Source organism: Bufo gargarizans, chromosome 2 (assembly GCF_014858855.1).
Source record: "Bufo gargarizans isolate SCDJY-AF-19 chromosome 2, ASM1485885v1, whole genome shotgun sequence".
Taxonomy (NCBI): Eukaryota; Metazoa; Chordata; class Amphibia; order Anura; family Bufonidae; genus Bufo; species Bufo gargarizans.
The window spans coordinates 686506791-686529342 of NC_058081.1; the positions used below are offsets into that span (position 1 = coordinate 686506791).

At 43.4% G+C, this 22552-nt stretch overlaps 1 protein-coding gene across 1 annotated transcript; it reads left to right on the top strand.

Moving 5' to 3' along the window:
• Positions 1 to 1734: 1734 nt before the first annotated feature.
• Positions 1735 to 22081, top strand: LOC122926980 (alpha-tectorin-like). The gene is made up of 8 exons (XM_044278511.1): positions 1735 to 1761; positions 9592 to 9647; positions 10655 to 10693; positions 11932 to 12062; positions 12147 to 12425; positions 16483 to 16620; positions 18496 to 18649; positions 21536 to 22081. Exons 2-8 carry the CDS (start codon positions 9611 to 9613, stop codon positions 21706 to 21708), a joined length of 951 nt encoding a protein of 316 aa, XP_044134446.1. The 5' UTR covers positions 1735 to 1761; positions 9592 to 9610; the 3' UTR covers positions 21709 to 22081.
• Positions 22082 to 22552: the final 471 nt, after the last annotated feature.

Genomic DNA, 22552 nt, shown 5'->3' on the forward strand with positions numbered 1-22552 from the left:
TTGGGCTCAGCAGAACACCATTAGTGGCCTCTATGTTTCCTTGTAGTGTAGTATTTTGGTAACGTTTAAGGAAGACCTAGCATGCCGCATATTTGACTTTATATGGCGGTATAACTTAGACTCTGTGTAGCACTATTATTGGCCTCTCCGTATACTTGTAACTTGTCTGGCGGTATAGCACTATTTGGTGGTATAATTTATGTGCTGTAGAGCGCTGTTACTGGCCACTATCTGAATTAGGGCTCATGCACGTGAACGTATTTCCTTTTCCTGTCTGTTTTTTTTGCGGACCGTATACGGAACCATTTATTTCAAAGGGTTCGCAAAAAAAATAAATATGAAGTTACTCCGTGTGCATTCCGTTTCCGCTTGTCCGTATTTAATGTCCTATTATTGTCCGTATTACGAACAAGGATAGGACTGTTCTATTAGGGGCCAGCTGTTCCTTTTCGCAAAATATGGAATGCAAACGGACGTCATCTGTATTTTTTGCGGAACGCAAACTACATACGTTCGTGTGCGTGAGCCCTTACTGAAATGTTCTGTATTTTGCGGTCTGGAAAACGCGGATCCGCAAAAAATACAGATGACGTCCGTGTTGCATCCGTTTTTTGGGCGGATCCTTTGTAACGATGCCTATCCTTGTCTGCAAAACGCCAGTCTTTGATAAATGACCCCCATTGACTTTAATGCTTAAGGGCTCATGCACATTGAACGTATTTTCAGTCCGCCTTTTTTTGCGGATTGGATGTCCTACAGACAAGGATAGGACTGTTCTATTATGAGCCGGAAGGCACACAGCCAGCATCCGTGTTTTGTGGGTCACAAAAATGGCTAAGGCCGTGTGCATGAGCCCTTGGGCTATATGCACACGACCGTGCCGTTTTTGCAGTCCGCAAACCGCGGATTCGCAGAAAACGGAAGCCGTTTGTGTGCCTTCCGCAATTTGAGGAGCGGCCCATTGTCGACATGCCTATTCTTGTCCGCAAAACAGGCAAGAATAAGACATGCTATATTTATTTAGCGGGGCCTCGGAACGGAGCAACGGATGCGGACAGCACACGGAGTGTTGTCCGCATCTTTTGCGGCCCCATTGAAGTGAATGGGTCCGCACCCGAGCCACAAAAACTGCACGAAAAACGAGCCTTATTCACACATCCGTGATTTCCCAAAGAGTGTAGGTCAGTGGAAAAATCACGGAGACTTGCACAACTTTGGTCTATGATGCGGCCCAAAACGCACCCATTGAAGTCTACGGGTCCGTGAAAAACCACTGACACAACACGGGTGGCGTCCGCGTTCTGTCAGTGATTTTCACGGATCATTTGAAAAAGAATTCTCAGTCTAGCAATGTCTGTTAAATACGGATGACACACGGAAGGCAAAAAACGGACACGCGGACCCCAAACGTGGATCCTTCACGGATGCACTACTGACCGTCTTGTAATGGGTGTCATCACGGACGTGTGAAATACCCCTTACAGATGATGGGGCTTCTCCTTCTGGGATCCGTCCTGATCTATAAGAAAGGAGCAGCTCTAACACGGCAGGAAATTGCTTATAAGGTAATTGCTTAGCACGATCGGTAAAGCGACGGCAGTTTGGAACGTGACTGCAAAAAAACGTCAGCATCATTAGTATGTAAGCTCCTAATGGAACAGTGTGCTGACATGTAAGCAACTCCCCCAAATCCACAGTTATAAAGGGTGTGCCGCCTGCAGGCACTGCCCTTCACTGTGCAGCGGAGAAGCAGAGGAGAAGGTAGGAGCAGCCTCGTAGCGGGCAGCACTGGGGGGGACCTCTGGATGATACATGACAGTTTTACAGAATCCAGCGACATTTAGGCTTAAGGCTGCGTGCAGCGACACCTGAGGCGATTTTAGGTCAGCCTCGCCTAAACAGCCATTACCTAATACACTCAGATGTAGCAGAGCTGAGTTTGCGCAGCTCATGGTGAGATCACAATGTGGCTTAGCCTACTACATTATCTTAACCAGTAGCAGTTGAGGGTGCAGAGGTTGCAGTTGTCCCAGCGTCACGCCTCGTGCAGACAAATGGGACAGAAATTTCGTCAACCAGTCTGCAGTGTACGAACAGGTACCTGCGCACGCGTGCAGATTTCAAAACGGAAATTCCGCGCTGCTTTCCATGTGGATTTCTGTGCATTTCTGCACCCAAAACCGCATGTGTTACTTGCGTTTTTATATATATATATTTTTTTGCTGCAGGATTAAAGCGAATTTGCCGCAGATCTCGCCCTTCCATTGAAAAGGGTGAAATCTGCACCAAAAATCGCACGGTTTACAGTTGTCACTAGTGTTGAGCGAAGCGAGCTTCGGATGCTTTATCCGAAGTCGCTCCGTTCAAAACTTCGGAATAATACTGTAAGGAGATCCGCCTCCGTACAGTATTAGAATGTATGGGCTCTGATGAGCCGCAGTACGTTATTCGCAAAGTTGCGCGTGACTTCGTTGAATAACTTTGGTAGTTGATTTTTTAAATGGAAAAACACTTTTAACTCGGCTTCGGTTCCGACTTTGCTAATAACTAACTTCGGCTCATCGGAGCCCATACATTCTAATACTGTACGGAGACAAAATCTCCGTACGGTATTATTCCGAAGTTTGGAACGAAGCATCCGAAGCTCGCTTCGCTCAACACTAGTTGACACGCTGCAGATTTCAAAATCCGCACGGCAGGTCCATTTGCGCTGAGATTTCAAGCGTTTCTATCCATTGACGTCCAGAGCTGACTCCAGATTTCATCTGGCAGTGCCTTGTGGTTTGTCTGAGCTTGAGCTCAAATTCTTGATGCAGCTTTGGATGTGAATGGAGAAGCAAATATCCTCGCTCGATATCTGCAAACCTTTCACGTTGATTTGCAGTGTGTAACAATGATGTTATGCGTCATTAGTATCTGATATGTGTGTTTGTTATTTACAGATAATAGTGACCATAAATTGTTACATTGTTTATTATTTCTGATTATTTATTTATTTTCCCTGATTTGTGTTTCTATCGCTTAAAGGGCATCTGTCAGCAGTTTTGTACCTATGACACTGTCTGACCTGTTACATGTGCACTTGGCGGCTGGAGGCATCTGTGCTGGTCCCATGTTTATATGTGCCCCCCCCCCCCCCTGCACTGCTGAGAACAATGATGTTTTAATATATGCAAATGAGGTTCTAGGAGCAACGGGGGCGTTGTCATTACACCTAGAGGCTCTGCCATTTCTTCAACTGTTGCTCCCAGAGGCTCATTTGCATATAATAAAACCTCATTTTTCTCAGCAATGTGGACATATGAACATGGGACCAACACAGATGCCTTCTACTGCCAAGGGCACATGTAACAGGTCAGCCGGTGTCATAGATACAAAACTGCTGACAGATGCTCTTTAAGAATATTAGAAGAGAGGGGCTCAGTGTGCACCAGCTCTGTGATCTAGATATATGTTCCATAAGTCTTCTTGTCCAGAGGTCCTTGTATATAAGAAGATGAATATTACATGACGAGGGTTTAGGTAGGTCTGCGCGGCTCGCTAAGGCTTGTTTCACACTAGCGGCAAGGAACACCATGGCTGGAAGCACAAAAGCAAAAAACAAACACAATACAACAAAGCTCTGCAAGCACAAATAATAAAGTAATTACAATAGCACCATACTCACTATAGAAAATGTACCAATGCTACGTTATAAATGTGAGATTTTAATACAAAATAATTTGTGCCTGTCCGCCAACGGTAAGGCGATCTCTTTAGGACAGGAACCTACACTACATACTCCCTCCAGACTTGCCTCCATTAAATTCAGGGAATGCAGGTCCCACATGCATGCTGAGCCCACTCTGTATTCCGCCTCTCCTGGTGCCAAATGGCCTCCGATAAATGCAGGGAGAACGGCTACAGGTTTATACTTGCCTGTCGGATTAGATATACTGCCTCAGCAGACAATGTCCCTCGTCACAGGCTTAGATACACCATTTTAGCAGACATTTTCACACATGATTGGATTAGATACACTCAGTGTCATGATAGGTTTAGATATCAAGACCGTAGACGATATAACACATGACAGGGTTAGATACAAAGCTCAGCAGACATAATTAGACTTGATTGGCTTGGATAAGCACAGTGTAAGACATGATAGTTTTAGATACAGCAGCTCAGCAGAAAGTATCACACATGATAGGTTTAGATTCATCAGGCAATATCACACATGATAGGATTAGATACTCAAGCCCAGCAGATAGTAGCACACATGATAGGATTAGATACAGCAGTTCAGCAGACAGTATCACACATGGTTGGCTTAGATACACATGCCATGATAGGGTTAGATACACTGACTCAGCAGAAAGTATCATACATGATAGGATTAGATACTCAAGCTCAGCAGATAGTACACATGATAGGATTAGATACAGCAGGTCAGCAGGCAGTATCACACATGACTGGCTTAGATACACATGATATGATAGGGTTAGATACACTGACTCAGCAGAAAGTATCACACATGATAAGCTTATATGTACTGCATTTCAGCTAATAGTATCACCTATGGTGGGCTTAGATACAAAGCTCAGCAGACATTATTAGACATATTGCGTATAAGACATGATAGTTTTAGATACAACGGCAAAGCAGACAGTATCACACATGATATGATTAGATACACAGATCAGCAGACAGTATCACACATGATAGGATTAGATACACATATCAGTAGACAGTATCACACAGGATCGGATTAGATACACAGCTCAGCAGACAGTATCACACAGGACAGGATTAGATACACAGATCAGCAGACAGTATCACACAGGACAGGATTAGATACACAGCTCAGCAGTAGTGTTGAGCGCGAATATTCGAATATCGAATTTTTTTCGCGAATATCGGCACTTCGCTAATTCGCGAATATTTCGAATATAGTGATATAAATTCGATATTTGGAATATTCGTTTTTTTTTTTTTTTTTTTTTTTGTTTTTTTATTGTTATATTTTTTTCTTTCCCACTTCCCTAAAGTTGTTCTTACCTGTCCTTTGGATTCCTGGCTTCCTGGCTGCTCCAGTCAGTGCCCGTTGCCGCTTCTGCCGACTTCCGTGCTCATGGAGCGTCCCCATCACCATGGGAACGTCTCCATATACTAGAATGTACTGTCGGATTTGAGAATTACGTTAAAATCGCAATTCGATTTTTTCAAGTTATAATAATCGAATTTCGATTTTAACTTAGCACTGCTATATGCCATATTAGTTAGCCTAATATGGAATATAGCAGTGCTAAGTTAAAATCGAAATTCGATTATTATAACTTGAAAAAATCGAATTGCGATTTCAATAGGAGAGTAGCCTTTAAGTTAAAATCGAAATTCGATTATTTAAATCGCATATTAATCGCGATAACAAGAATAATGACGAATATTCGATTTCGACGAATATAAAACGAATATTCTATCGAATATTCGCGAATTTCGTCGAAATCGAATATGGCACCTGCCGCTCATCACTACTCAGCAGACAGTATCACACATGATAGGATTAGATACACATATCAGTAGACAGTATTACACAGGATAAGATTAGATACACAGCTCAGCAGACAGTATCACACATGATAGGATTAGATACACAGCTCAGCAGACAGTATCACACATGATAGGATTAGATACACATATCAGTAGACAGTATTACACATGATAGGATTAGATACACAGCTCAGCAGACAGTATCACACAGGATAGGATTAGATACACAGCTCAGCAGACAGTATCACACAGGATAGGATTAGATACACAGCTCAGCAGACAGTATCACACATGATAGGATTAGATACACAGCTCAGCAGACAGTATCACACATGATAGGATTAGATACACATATCAGTAGACAGTATCACACAGGATAGGATTAGATACACAGCTCAGCAGACAGTATCACACATGATAGGATTACATACGGCAGCTCAGCAGACAGTATCACACATGATAGGATTAGATACACATATCAGTAGACAGTATCACACATGATAGGATTAGATTCATCAAGCAATAACACACATGATAGGATTAGATACTCAAGCTCAGCAGATAGTAGCACACATGATAGGATTGGATACAGCAGGTCAGCAGGCAGTATCACACATGATTAGCTTAGATACACATGATATGATAGGGTTAGATACACTGACTCAGCAGAAAGTATCACACATGATAAGCTTATATATACTGCATTTCAGCAAATAGTATCACCTATGGTGGGCTTAGATACAAAGCTCAGCAGACATTATTAGACATATTGCATATAAGACATGATAGGATTAGATACAATGGCAAAGCAGACAGTATCACACAGGATAGGATTAGATACACATATCAGTAGACAGTATCACACATGATAGGATTAGATACACAGATCAGCAGACATTATCACACATGATAGGATTAGATTCAAAGCTCAGAAGACATTATTAGACACTATTGGTTTAGATACACACAGTGTAAGACCTGATAGTTTTAGATACAGCGGCAAAGCAGGCGGTATCACACATGATAGGATTAGCTACATAGCCCAGGAGATAGTATCACAGAAGTAAGGATTAGGTACAGCAGTTCAGCAGGCAGTATCACACATGATAGGGTTAGATACACTGATTTAGCAGACAGTATCACACATGATAGGGTTAGATACGCTGATTTAGCAGACAGTATCACACATGATAGGGTTAGATACGCTGATTTAGCAGACAGTATCACACAGGATAGGATTAGATACACTGACTTAGCAGACAGTATCACACATGATAGGGTTAGATACACTGATTCAGCAGACAGTATCACACATGATAGGATTAGATACACTGATTTAGCAGACAGTATCACACATGATAGGGTTAGATACACTGATTTAGCAGACAGTATCACACAGGATAGGATTAGATACACTGATTCAGCAGACAGTATCACACATGATAGGATTAGATACACTGATTTAGCAGACAGTATCACACATGATAGGGTTAGATACACTGATTTAGCAGACAGTATCACACATGATAGGATTAGATACACTGATTTAGCAGACAGTATCACACATGATAGGATTAGATACACTGATTTAGCAGACAGTATCACACATGATAGGGTTAGATACGCTGATTTAGCAGACAGTATCACACATGATAGGATTAGATACACTGATTTAGCAGACAGTATCACACATGATAGGATTAGATACACTGATTTAGCAGACAGTATCACACATGATAGGGTTAGATACACTGATTTAGCAGACAGTATCACACATGATAGGGTTAGATACACTGATTTAGCAGACAGTATCACACATGATAGGATTAGATACACTGATTTAGCAGACAGTATCACACATGACAGGGTTAGATACGCTGATTTAGCAGACAGTATCACACATGATAGGGTTAGATACGCTGATTTAGCAGACAGTATCACACAGGATAGGATTAGATACACTGACTTAGCAGACAGTATCACACATGATAGGGTTAGATACACTGATTCAGCAGACAGTATCACACATGATAGGATTAGATACACTGATTTAGCAGACAGTATCACACATGATAGGGTTAGATACACTGATTCAGCAGACAGTATCACACATGATAGGATTAGATACACTGATTTAGCAGACAGTATCACACATGATAGGGTTAGATACACTGACTTAGCAGACAGTATCACACATGATAGGATTAGATACACTGATTCAGCAGACAGTATCACACATGATAGGGTTAGATACACTGATTTAGCAGACAGTATCACACATGATAGGGTTAGATACACTGATTTAGCAGACAGTATCACACATGATAGGGTTAGATACACTGATTCAGCAGACAGTATCACACATGATAGGGTTAGATACACTGACTTAGCAGACAGTATCACACATGATAGGATTAGATACACTGATTCAGCAGACAGTATCACACAGGATAGGATTAGATACACTGATTTAGCAGACAGTATCACACATGATAGGGTTAGATACACTGACTTAGCAGACAGTATCACACATGATAGGGTTAGATACGCTGATTTAGCAGACAGTATCACACATGATAGGATTAGATACACTGATTTAGCAGACAGTATCACACATGATAGGGTTAGATACACTGATTTAGCAGACAGTATCACACATGATAGGGTTAGATACACTGACTCAGCAGACAGTATCACACAGGATAGGATTAGATACACTGATTTAGCAGACAGTATCACACATGATAGGATTAGATACACTGACTTAGCAGACAGTATCACACATGATAGGGTTAGATACACTGATTTAGCAGACAGTATCACACATGATAGGATTAGATACACTGATTTAGCAGACAGTATCACACATGATAGGGTTAGATACGCTGATTTAGCAGACAGTATCACACATGATAGGATTAGATACACTGATTTAGCAGACAGTATCACACATGATAGGGTTAGATACGCTGATTTAGCAGACAGTATCACACATGATAGGGTTAGATACACTGATTTAGCAGACAGTATCACACATGATAGGATTAGATACACTGATTTAGCAGACAGTATCACACATGATAGGATTAGATACACTGATTTAGCAGACAGTATCACACATGACAGGGTTAGATACGCTGATTTAGCAGACAGTATCACACATGATAGGGTTAGATACGCTGATTTAGCAGACAGTATCACACAGGATAGGATTAGATACGCTGATTTAGCAGACAGTATCACACATGATAGGGTTAGATACACTGATTCAGCAGACAGTATCACACATGATAGGATTAGATACACTGATTTAGCAGACAGTATCACACATGATAGGGTTAGATACACTGATTTAGCAGACAGTATCACACATGATAGGATTAGATACACTGACTTAGCAGACAGTATCACACATGATAGGGTTAGATACACTGACTTAGCAGACAGTATCACACATGATAGGGTTAGATACACTGACTTAGCAGACAGTATCACACATGATAGGATTAGATACACTGATTTAGCAGACAGTATCACACATGATAGGGTTAGATACGCTGATTTAGCAGACAGTATCACACATGATAGGATTAGATACACTGATTTAGCAGACAGTATCACACATGACAGGGTTAGATACACTGATTTAGCAGACAGTATCACACATGATAGGGTTAGATACACTGATTTAGCAGACAGTATCACACATGATAGGGTTAGATACACTGACTTAGCAGACAGTATCACACATGATAGGGTTAGATACACTGACTTAGCAGACAGTATCACACATGATAAACTTATATGTACTGCATTTCAGCAAATAGTATCACCTATGGTGGGCTTAGATACAAAGCTCAAAGATAACACTTTACCTAAAGCAGCTCAGCATATAGTATAACGCATGACTGGCTTAGATACAGCAGGCAGTATCACAGATGATGGGTCTTACTGTACATTATTGGATTATAATCCATTGCTCCAATGTTTCAGGACTCATTACTGCGCTAATTACACTTCCTATCATTGTGCACCAACTACTCTCATCCTCCTGTGTTTCAGAGGGGAAACAAACACTAACATGGGGACCTGGAACTGTTTAATAACTTTGCTCCTGGGTAAGTAAATGGACAGCGGGTCCTCTAGTCCTTAAAGGGCCAGTAACCCTAAAGTGGTCAGCTGATAAGGGTATGTTCACACTGAGTATTTTCTGTGCTGGGAATTCTGGACACAGAGTCCTCATCCAGAATGGACAGGACAATTCTTTTTTTCCACCATACGGTTTTTAAAACTAGACACGGAAAAAGCGCGTGTAGGGTTTAACATCGAAATAAATGGAGAAGTTCTGCAAGCATTTGTGGCCTGGAATCCGCGTCAAAAAGCCTCTGTGTGAACCTAGTGCCTGTTCACACAGAGTTTTTGGGCGCGTCCCTGCAGCCACCTATTCCTTTCAATGGCAAGCAGCACTTGCCATGGGCTGAAGGGAAGGAGTTAGCATTGGGGAGGGAGGGGCGCCGTTTCAGTTTTTGTCTCCGCAGCAGAAAGGCTAGGTGCGCCCGTGTCCGCGTCTATACACAATTTTTGGTGCAAATGCATTGAAATAGACACAGCTGAAAAATGCCTTAAACCCCCCCCCCCCCTTCCCTTTGAAATCAGAGTGGATTCCTTACTGATTTCTGAAGCAAATTTTAGAATTTTTGCCGCCTCCTGTTCATTTTAATGGGACGTCCAGCACGGATTCCGTGCCAAGAGAGGGCATACTGCTTCTTCCCATTGACATGAATAGGAGGCTGCTTAGAGTCATTTTTTGGCTCTGATTCCTATACCGAAAATGCGACACAAACAGCACAGAAAAAGCCAGTGTGAATGGGGCCTAACGATGCTGGAACGCTATCAGACGAGCGGCTGATATCAATGCAAATGTCTCCGGAGGTTCTTAGCGCTGGAGATATGGGACATAGTAGGGATTACGGAGGGCAGGGAGGGTTATGCACTTTTGTCTCTCATCCAACATTACAGCCAGAAATGGCTGATAACAGAGAGCAATGCATCCCGTTTAGAATCACAGCTGATTGACTATAGATTTGCTGCCGGTTACTCATCTCCATCCGCACTTGTTTTTCAGCGCTGCCGTCGGTTCTCTCTTTGACGTCTATACACTCAGGTACAGTAAGTAGCTGTATCTTATGGGAAATTAGAAAATCGGAGGTTGTGTGGCTTATATACTGCTTCTAGCTTCCGTTGTAAGAGTAATTGCATCTATGAAAATGCCCCACCTCTACTTGCCGATCCCTCTTGATGTGGACATGTGACCAGTGCAGCCAATCACTGGCTGACCGAAGCCATTAGAAACAATGTATATTGCTCTATGTAGAGGGACACATATGGAAAGCTCCACTACTGTAGAGAGATACAAGACAATAGATGAAAGTTGGTCAACCTGCTGATTTTGGTGTGACATGCCAACCTCCTAAGGTGTATGCTCAACTCTTTCCCAGGAGGGACAAAGTGGGGTCGCGCATGTTGGATACCCAATGCTTTTGTTGTCAGGAAAGATAAGCTGTTGACTGAGATTCCTGAAGGGAAGAGAGGGCTCTGAGGGAGACAGATGTGTCTGGAAGAGGACTGAGAAGTCTTGAGGAGGACATAAGGGTCTGGAGGCGACAGATGTCTTTGGAAGGAACAGAGGTGTCTGGACGGGAAAGAGGGGTCTGGAGGGGAAAGAGGGGTCTGGAGGGGAAGGAGAGGCCTGGAGGGGAAAGAGGGGTCTAAAGAGGAAAGAGAGGTGTAGAGAGGACAGAGGGATCTGGGGGGAACAATGGAATCTAAAGGGGACAGATGTCACTGGAGAGGACAGAAGGATCTAGAGAGGACAGAGAGGTCTGAAGGGGACAGATGTCTGTGGAGAGAATAGAGATGTATGGACAAGACTGAGGACTCAGACAGAGGGAACAGAAGTGTCTGACATAGGAGTTTGGGGAAGACAGACGTATCTGGAGAGGACAGGGAGATCTGGAGAGGACAGAGGTATACGAAAAGGAGAGAGGGGTCTGAATGGGACAGAACTGTCTGTAGGGAACAGAGGGGTCTGAAGAAGGCAGAGGAGTCTGAATGGAACAGAAGGGTCTGTAGGGGACAGGTGTCTTTTGAGGGAACAGAAGTGTCTGGAGAGGACAGAGGGGTCTAGAGGGAGTAGAGGTGTCTCACAAAGGCGTCTGGGAAATAAAGAAGTGTTTGGAAGAGACAGAGGCGTTTGGAGGGGACAGAGGGGTCTGGAGGGGTCTGGCACTGGCTTAATACCCATCTCCCTACTGAGAACACATGCACACTCGGCTGATCCTATCTAATGTGTATGACCAGTTTTAGTTTTGGGGTTGTCACATGTCATTATCTCTCTCGCAGACTCGCTCCTTTACCCCTATGGGGAGGCTCATAACGACATGATGACTGAAATTGAGGATGACGGCGGCACAGGCATGATGCACATAAACTATGCATTTACCTACTTTGGTGAAATATACAGATCTCTTTGCGTAAGTCGAGACACGTCGAGGTGTTTATGGGGTTCATGTCGTCACTTTTTGTCATCTCATTGCTGACTTTTCTTTTGCTGGCAGGTCAACACCAACGGGGTTATATCATTTCTACTGGCAATGGAAGAATACACCCCTGACATGTTTCCCATTGAAGGCTTGTATATGATCTGCCCCTTTTGGTCAGACGTGGATATTGAATGCGGAGGGTTTATCTATTACAGGGAGTCGAGGGATGAGACTATTCTGAATCGAATTAACGATGAGATAAACAAATGTTTTGAAAATGCACAATTTAACGCAGAATGGTGCATGATTATAACCTGGGACAAAGTGTCATATCACGGAAGCGAATCCAACAAGGTTAATATCTGAGTGCTATATCTGACATATCTGATTTCCAGGTACAGATCCTGCTACAGTGGCAGCGATCACAGGCATTTAACCCCTTAAATATGATCAAAATTGACTGTGGCATTTGACAAAGCGTTTGACAAAGAGATGGCGATCCCTCTGTACCCCATCAGCATCCCATGATGATGACTGCCATGCTGGAGGCCTAACAATGGTTAGGTCAATTAGACCCTAATAGGCAGACTAGGGGCGTTGCTAGGGTCTCAAAAGATCTTAAATCCAAACCCCAATGCATAGGGCTCAATTCTCTAAGTCGACCAACCGCCCCCCACAAACACTAGCACTGAAGACATTTTGCTGTACTTGCTATACAGCAGCTCGTACCCCTCACATCCAGGGCCACCCAGGTGACGTCTCCTCTGATGTAGATCTTCTCAGTCATCATCTTCTCCATTCAGTCCGGACAACTTCTCTCAGCGGCCTCATCTCTGCAGAGTGTGACACATGGACATCTTAGCTTCCTCACTTTTCTGTACCCCCAAATACTATCCTGAAGAAAAATTTGTGCCATACAGATAATCTTCCCCATAGTAATAGTGCTCCTCATAGTCCCACGAATAGTAATTCCCATCTAGAATGCCCTCATTAGTAATATTGTCCCCTACAGTGCCCCTACAGTAAAGAGTGCCTCCATTAGTAGAAGAGCCCTCCAGTATTAATAATGCCCTTACAGAGCCCCCAGTAGAAATAAGGCCCCCCCTATTGTTCCCCCAGTGGTAATAAAGCTATCTACTGACCCCTCTGTAGTAATAAGGCCCCCACAGTGCTCTTAGTAGAAAAATGCGGATCTATAAGGCCCCCAGTAGTAATAAGAACGCCTAATGTCCCCTGGATTTAAAATACCCCCCAGTGCCCCCAGTATTTATAATGCCCGCCCTGAAGTGCCCCCAGTATTCATAATGCCTCCTGCAGTGCCCCTGTAGTTATATTCCTCAGTTTAGTGTCCTTCAGAAATTATAATTCCTCAGCCCCTCCACCATACAGTCCCATGTAAATAACACTATTTCCTTCTCTCCACCATAGAGTCCCATGTAAATACCATCACACCATCTTTCAAGCCCCCTCCAATATACAGTCCCATGTAAATAACATCCCTCCCTATCTACAGCCCCGTCCAATATACAGTCCCACGTAAATAACATCACCTCCTCCCCGGCAGCTTTCAACATACAGTCCCATGTAAATCTCATTACCCCCTCCCCAGCGCCCTTCAACATACAGTCCCATGTAACTAACATCACCCCCTTAATATTCTGTCCCATGTAAATAACATCACTCCCTCCCCCAGACACCTTCAACATACAGTCCCATGTAAATAAAATCACCCCCTCCCCAGCCACCTCCAAATGCAGTCCCATGTAAATAACATTACCCCTTAGCATTCAGTCCCATGTAAATAATATAACTCCCTCCCACAGCCACCTACAACATGCAGTCCCATGTAAATAACATCACCCCTTAACATTCAGTCTCATGTAAATAATATAACTCCCTCCCACAGCCACCTACAACATGCAGTCCCATGTAAATAACATCACCCCTTAACATTCAGTCTCATGTAAATAATATTACTCCCTCCAACAGCCACCTCCAACATGCATTCCCATGTAAATAACATCACTCCACCCCACTGTCCCATGTAAATAACTTCCCTCCCTTTAGCCCTAACATACAGTCCCAGTTAAATAACTACAACTCCCAGCATTGCTCTGCCTCTCCCTTCACTTACCTCTCCTCATGTACAGACATCTCCACAGCTTCTTCCCAGGACTTCTCTTCACTGCTGAGCCGTCCTCTCCTGCACTGATCACATGATGGTGACATCATCGCAGGTCCTTTTCAGCTACTGCATTTAGAACTGATCACATGACCTGTGATGTCATCATAGGTCCTTCAGCTCTTGCAGGGCATTAGATTCAAATGTATTGCCGTACTGAGGATGGCAATACAGTTGTATCTATCTGGCAGGCAGTGCATTCGGGGCCTGGGACAAAACATCAGGGGCCCAGGCCCTGGATGTTTTAACCTAGCAATGCCCCTGAGGCAGACTGTCAATATAAGGCTACTTTCACACTAGCGTTGTTAGAATCCGACAGGCAGTCCCGTTTGCCGATGCGCGGCAAACCATATGCAAACAGATATCTTTTTTCCCCCGGATCCGTTAGACCGATCCAGTGATATATCGGATCTGTCTCATCCTTTATCATCCGGTTTCAAACGGAATAATGGATCCGGTATTAAAAAAAATTCAAAGATCAAAAGCGAAACTAGCTCCTCCCATATCCAGGCGCAGATCGGAAAACCGGATCCGGCGACGCAGAAATTTCCAGAACACTTCCAGTATCGGATCCTGCATTACTACATCTCTATGGAAATTAATGCCGGATCCGGCAAATGCGGTATTGTTCAGGGATTTTGGCGGGAAAAAATACCACAGCAAGCTGCGGTATTTTGTCCGATCAAATACTGTACAAGGGACGGAGCGGAAGACATCCTGATGCATACTTAACGGATCAATTCAGAATGCATTAGGACAAAACTAATGCGTTTTTTTCCGGTATTGAGACCCTTTACCGGATTTCAATACCAGAAAAGAATAACACTAGTGTGGAAGTACCCTAATACGGGTATAATGCACTGCAATACAGAAGTATTGTGCCAGCAATATAGACATCAAATGTTCAAGTCCTCCAAGTGGAACTGAAAAATAAATAAAATAAAAAATAATATATATAAATAAATAAATAAAAAAATTTTTATGAAATAATACAATTTTCAAGCAGAAAAATTGGTTTTAACATAATCAGGTCCTTTATTATAAATAAATAAAAAAACACAAAATATGCTACACATGACTGGTATCACTGTGTCTGTAATGGCCAAAGTTAGAACTTGATCATCCGGCAAGATAAACACGGTAAAAAAAAGAAAAGTTTCAAAATCACAGTTTTTTGGTTACTTTGCCTCTCAAAATCGATCGAGTCATACTTACGCCAAAATTGTACCAATAAAATCTACATCCCCATCCTGCAAAAAACAAAAACAAAAAAACAAGCTGCCTTGATGGAAAAAAAAATATGTTATAGGTCTTGGCATCATGGCGAAACAAAAAATGAAATATATATATATATATTCTTTTAAAAGTAATTTTATTGTGCAAAAATAATAAAACATAAATTTGGTATCATCGTCATTGTATCAACCTGCACCCCATAAAATTTAAAAATGAAAACTTCTGAAAGAATTGCAGTTTTTTTCTCCTCCCAAGAAACAGAATGAAAAGTTTTTTTTCTAAAATATAAAAAAAAAAAATCATTTTAGCAAAATCTGCATTTCAAAATCCAAATATTGCTTCGTCCCTTTCAGAACACTGCTGTGCCCCCGAGCAGCAGTATATGACAACATATGGGGTATTGCCATCCTCAGAGCAATTGCTTAACATTACGTAGGCCGCTTTTTTCACAGGCTAACCCGTGTGAAAATGAAACATTTTGAGCTAAAACCAGGAGCGTCGCTAGTACTGGATATTCGGGACACAAGCCCCGGATATCTTGCCCAATTCTGTGGAAATTATGGATACAGCTAAGCAATGACTGGGGCCCCTGTTCTTCAGATAGGTTTAGGAGGATAAACCATCCATCCAATTAACTGACAAATTCACCTTTCAACTCCCATTCAGTCTCAAGTATGATGTAGCCACCTTGTCCGGTGGTCAGGGGTCCTCCTAATAGGTGGGGTCTATAACCTATAAGACATTTATAGGATAACTTTTGAATAGAGGTTGGTAAAACCACTTGACCACCACTCATTTCCTTCTTTGAAAATCCCATATCAAAAAGTTCCTTCCACCATAAGCTTATCTAGGCTGTAGTAAAAGGGTTCAACGAAAAATTCAAGCTGATTAGATCACTGTTGATTAGTTGGTCAAGATCATCTAATGGCGCCCATAATTGTTACCTGAGTGTTAACATCTCAAGGATCAAACTAACGCTCTTCTCTTTGGCAGACGAACACCTTCCAGGCCATCCTCGCGTCCGATGGTCCGAGGTCTATGGTTATGTTTATCTACGAGAACATGGAGTGGAGCGCAGGCACAGCTAGTGGCGGACACCCTTTGACAGGTCGTGGAGGCACTGCTGCCCAGGTATGCATATAGACTGGTTTTCTTAAAGAAAAGCTGTGCAATTATCATAGGAGGCATGTGCCTAAACTCCAAAAATACAAACAAAAACTGAAAAAAGCTTAATTTTGGTTCCTCATCAAATTTTCCAATTTTTTCCCCTCGAGTAGAGTTTGTTATGTGACATTTGTAAAGGGGAAATCATGTTAGATGTAGAGTGTGACATTTATTTTGTGGCACAGGTGTGAAGAAAATAGAGGCTATTAGTTGCTAGAGTGTAGAAACCATACTGCAACCTTTATGGCTGGGGGCACATATTGTCCTATGCTTGGAGGTAGACCAGTGGATATTGTAATTTAGGGATAAGCGAATCGACTTCGGATGTTTCACCCGAAGTCGATTCGCTCATCCCTAATTGTAATGTCAAGCTGTTAAAGTAAATATTAATTATTGAAATTGATACAAATCTCAATAATTAATATTCATAAATAGGCGTGAGTCGTCTAGTGATGCCTCCGCCTATTTATACCAATTAAACAAACACTACTGATTACCTTACTCTACATTGAACTACCTGCGGCTATTGCTGCGGCGCCTACTACAATAAAAGACTACACACTGTGCTTAAATAAAAAGGTACTTATTATACAATAATACGTTATAGTCTAATATTTGCTTATAATTATATATATCTATATAAATGGAATAGATATGCAATATAATACGTAAACACACTGTAACAACACTAATACGGTCCTAACTACGCTAACACAGTCCCAAGTCCTCCCCGGGATCTAACTACAATTACAATAATACACTTACATACACACAAATATCAGCAACCCACCCGCCTGGCTACTCACTTGTCCCTACGAGGCAACAAGGGGTTAAACACAATTGTGGCACTGCAGGGGTTAATACTTGCAGGCCAGAGATATAGACAGGGATGTAGCCGTGGGTTACAGGTTTCATGGAATACAGGGTTAATACAGGCCAGCAATTCAAGGGTTAAAGCGGGGCCGTAAACCACACAATCACTGCAATGTAGGGGTAATTACAGTGCAGGGGATGATGAACATAAAGGGGTTAACCCAGGGCTGGACATCTGGGGTTACCTGGGTTAGGGGTATTTGGGCTATTGCAGGGGACCAGGATATCAAGGGTTATAACAGCCCAGCAAGGGTATACTGGGGCTGCACACAGGGAATGCAGGAGAACTGGGGTGCAGGGATTGCAGGGGTTAATGCTCTGCCGGGCAGGGAATGCAGGGGTTAAGGATATGGGCAGAAGGGAGTTAGCAGGGGTAAAAGACCTGCAGGACAGTGCAATAGGGGTTAATGATACTCAGCCAGTGCTCATCTCTAGGGCGTTAGATTCTCGCTTGCTCATTTTCATGGGGATGGTTCTCCCTCATCCATGGGGCTGCATGCACTCCACTCCAGTCCCCTCTACCAAGTGTGCCTCTCTTTATCTTCAAATCCCATGAGCCCTCCCCCCTAGTCCCAAATGCTGGAGGGGGGGGATGGAGTTTGGCCATGGAGGTGTGAAAACAGGTTCATGATGTCTCTGGTTAGAAAGCCCCCTGACAAACGGTGCCAGAGAGTCTGCAATCGCTTTGTCCTGAGGCGACCAGCAAACGAGACCATCCTACTGTTTAGGGCCTGAACGAAAGAGGACTAGATACTGATCAGCTGTTATCCTACAGGGTATCCGCACAAGTTTTTCTCTAAACATGGGGGATGAGTTGATTGGGAATTGAATCTTTGGAATACTTAATACACCTCCCTCTACATATATATACATATCCCACTTGGCCATACAGGGCCAATATATATATATATATATTCATATATCGCCCTTCCCTCTACACAAGTTAATAGACTTTTTTCATCCAAATAGGTTGGGTTCAACGCAGGGATGGAATGCTTCAACGTTCCCTTCTCCAGGACCGAAGAAATTATAAATATTAAATCTAGCAGCAATATTGGCAAACCTGGGGTATGGGTCTTCCAAGTAGATCGTTTTCGTGTGCCTGGTGGCTGCATTCACGGCGGTATGTATCTAGAGCTTATAGAAGTGCTCCACTGATCACAAGTAAGGGGGTCACAGCTGATAGCATATTGTTGGGATTTCACTAAGGTTTTGGCCTTTTTTTTTAAGGTCTGCAAAAACGGGGTCCGTAGTTCCGTGATCAGTGACCTTTTTTTCATCCGTGGGTCTTCCTTGATTTTTGGAGGATCCACGGACATGAAAAAAAAGTCGTTTTGGTGTCCGTCTGGCCGTGTGGAGCCAAACGGATCCATCCTGAATTACAATGCAAATCAATGGGGACGGATCCGTTTGACGTTGACACAATATGTTGCAATTGCAAACGGATCCGTCCCCTATCAACTTTCAATGTAAAGTCAGGAGTCCCTTTTATACCATCGGATAGGAGTTTTCTCCAATCCGATGGTATATTTTAACTTGAAGCGTCCCCACCACCATGGGAACGCCTTTATGTTAGAATATACCATCGGATTTGAGTTAGATCGTGAAACTCAGATCCGACAGTATATTCTAACACAGAGGCGTTCCCATGGTGATGGGGACGCTTCAAGTTAGAATATACTACGAACTGTGTACATGACTGCCCCCTGCTGCCTGGCAGGTGCTGCCAGGCAGCAGGGGGCAGACCCCCCTCCCCCCCTGTATTTAACTCATTGGTGGCCAGTGCGGCCCCCCTCCCTCCCCTGTAGTTAACACAATGGTGGCCAGTACGGCCAGTCCCCCCTCCCTCCGCTGTAGTTAACTCATTGGTGGCCAGTGAGGCCCCCCCTCCCTCCCCTGTAGTTAACACATTGGTGGACAGTGCCGCCGGCCACTCTCCCTCCCCTGTAGTTAACACATTAGTGGCCAGTGCGGCCGGCCCCCCCCTCCCTCCCCTGTAGTACTGTAGATTCATTGGTGGCCAGTGGGCCCCCCTCATAATTAAAATCTCCCCCCTATCATTGGTGGCAGCGGAGAGTACCGATCGGAGTCCCAGTTTAATCGCTACTGCAGTCCTGGTTGCCATGGTGCTATACGCAATGCGCCGCACAGACCTGTCACTTACCAGTAGGTGGAGCGCCCGGCCGGTCACAGACATCGCAGCTCGCAGGTAAGTATAATGCTTCTAAAAATTGCTAAGTAACCATGGCAACCAGGACTGCAGTAGCGTCCTGGCTGCCATGGTTACCGATCGGAGCCCCAGCGATTAAACTGGGACTCCGATCGGTACTCTCCGCTGCCACCAATGAGATTTTAATTAGGAGGGGGGGGACCCACTGGCCACCAATGAATCTACAGTACTACAGGGGAGGGAGGGGGGGCTGGCCGCACTGGCCACCAATGTGTTAAATACAAGGGAGGGAGGGGGGGCCCACTGGCCACCAATGAATTTAAAACTGGGGAGGGAGGGGGGGTGCCCCCTCCTGCCTGGCAGCACATGATCTCTAACAGGCGGCTATGATACGCACAATTAACCCCTCAGGTGCAGCACCTGAGGGGTTAATTGTGCGGATCACAGCCCCCTGTAAGAGATCGGGTGCTGCCAGGCAGCAGGGGGCAGTCATGTACACAGTTCAAAGTATATTCTAACTAGAAGCGTCCCCATCACTATGGGAACGCCTCTGTGTTAGAATATACTGTCGGATCTGAGTTTTCACAAACTGAAAACTCAGCTCTGAAAAAGCTTTTATGCAGACGGATCTGCGGATCCGTCTGTGTGAAAGTAGCCTACGGCCACGGACCACGGACGCGGATGCCAATCTTGTGTGCATCCGTGTTTTTTCACGGACCCATTGACTTGAATAGGTCCGTGAACCGTTCTCCGTCAAAAAAGTAGGACATGTACTATTTTTTTGACGGACAGGAAACACGGATCATGGATGCGGCTACAAAACGGTGCATTTTATGATTTTTCCACTGACCTGTTGAAAGTCAATGGGTCAGTGAAAAAAAACTGAAAACGGCACAACGGCCACGGATGCCCACACCGGTCGTGTGCATGAGGCCTTTATCTGTAGAGGTCCAAACTTGGACTTCTAGTTTTAAGGATATGCAACTGTAAAGCACAGTGGCCCAATGGGTTGTCTTCCCCTTGGCAGCTCTCCCAACCCAACACTGTATAAGCACTGCAACATAGCTCCCCTCATAAAACTGGAAGTAGTGCCTATTGGGTTGCTGAGTTAGCTCCATACATTCTTGGGAATGGTTGAGTTGCCAGTCGGACTTTTCTTGGTATGCCATTGGTAGCATATCCTATACAAAACCCCCTTTTAAAGTGGTTGGGCCACAAACAACATTCACAGGATAGTTGAATATATGCGAGGGGTCCAACCACTTGATCCTCCACGTTAATGAGAATGGGGGTTTCTGAGTCTCTTCTGTGAATGGTGGTGTGCATGAGTTAACAGTAGGCTATTTCTGTCAGTCCCATAGACTGAATGAAGCAGTGGTCACACAGGAACACTACCACTCCATTCACATTGGAGGCTCGAGAATCTCAGTTCTTGTGATCGGAGGGGAAGCATTGGTCGGACACCCAGGAATAATATATTTATCACCCACCCTGTGCACAGTTGTTGAATATTGTTCGGCCAACCCATTTAAGCTAAACAATTGATGGGTTGCTAGGGACTTGGACTATGGACAAACCATTTTGTATAAACCAGTCTCACCTAAATTACTTAGTTTTCAGTTAATAACCAAATGATAGCTGTGCTGCAGGCAAGAAACTAGAAAGGGGGCTCTTCAATCCACAAGCTGCCCATATGACAGCAGAAAGTAGAATGTTACATGTTTAGAATATTTCCATGGAAGAACCAAGCTTTTGCCAAGAAGAGGTTTGACTTCTGCCAAAGTTTTGGTCTCGGCACTGTTCATAAAACATCTTCCTGTCTTATTTTCTTATCTGCAGAACATTTCCTTCATTATGGACAAGTCATATGGAGTGATGAAACATGTTCGACAAAATGTTCCTGTAGGCACGATGGGAGAGTGCAATATGAAGAAAAGCCATGCGATGAAGGTCTGGTCTGTCTGCCCTTTGGACGACACTACATGTGCCAGATCAATGAGAAGGACTGCTAGAAACCCATCTAAAGATCTTATGATGGGTCTGCTTCCCTTGCTTGCATTCCTCTCTCAGTCTATCAGCTATTTTTCACAATCTTATTTAGTTATAACCGATAGAATGAACCCAACCCTTTATGTTCCACCATAGCATCCATCCAAATCTCCAGACTCTATCATTTCTGATGTTACATTATATAAATTAGGCCAAGTTTTTGATTAGAAGAAGACTTATATTTTTGGATAAGTTCAATGGTGTCTTATTCTAGTCTCCAAAACTTTTAACCATGGTCCAGAAGATAGAAGGCAGTCAACCTGGTCTGTCATTCCTCTGTTTATGTCAGATATAAAGGTTCACATCAGTCTTTCCTCGTCTCCTTTTTTCTTGATCACATTAAATAAATTGCTCAGCTCTTGTCTACTTTGCAGTTCTTCTTACTTCTCTAGCTTCACAGGGAGGCGAAGAAGAGATTTTGGGAATAAAGATTTAACATGCTATACATTCCGCTCAAGGTTTTGGGTAAGAAGTCGGAGTCTTCATGTTAGGACATTTGTGGCACCTTGAGCCACAAAGAAGAAAGGGGCTCCAACCACTTACCAACATCTTTAGGGGGAACTAAAAGATTTCCCACCAAATTGCATACAACTAGAAGCTAATTTGATGAAGTCAGCCATACTTGATGTAGAATGGGTTTGGAAAGGAATTTTTCAGTACTTTCTATCCCTTGAAGAATCACTTCAAAGGTGTACAAATCAACATGAAGTGGACTTTGTAACTGAATGTAAAATTTAGGGATACAGGGAAAACTCATATATCTATCTTCTTGTGTGGCACATCTGTACCTGATACACGCCAATAAAA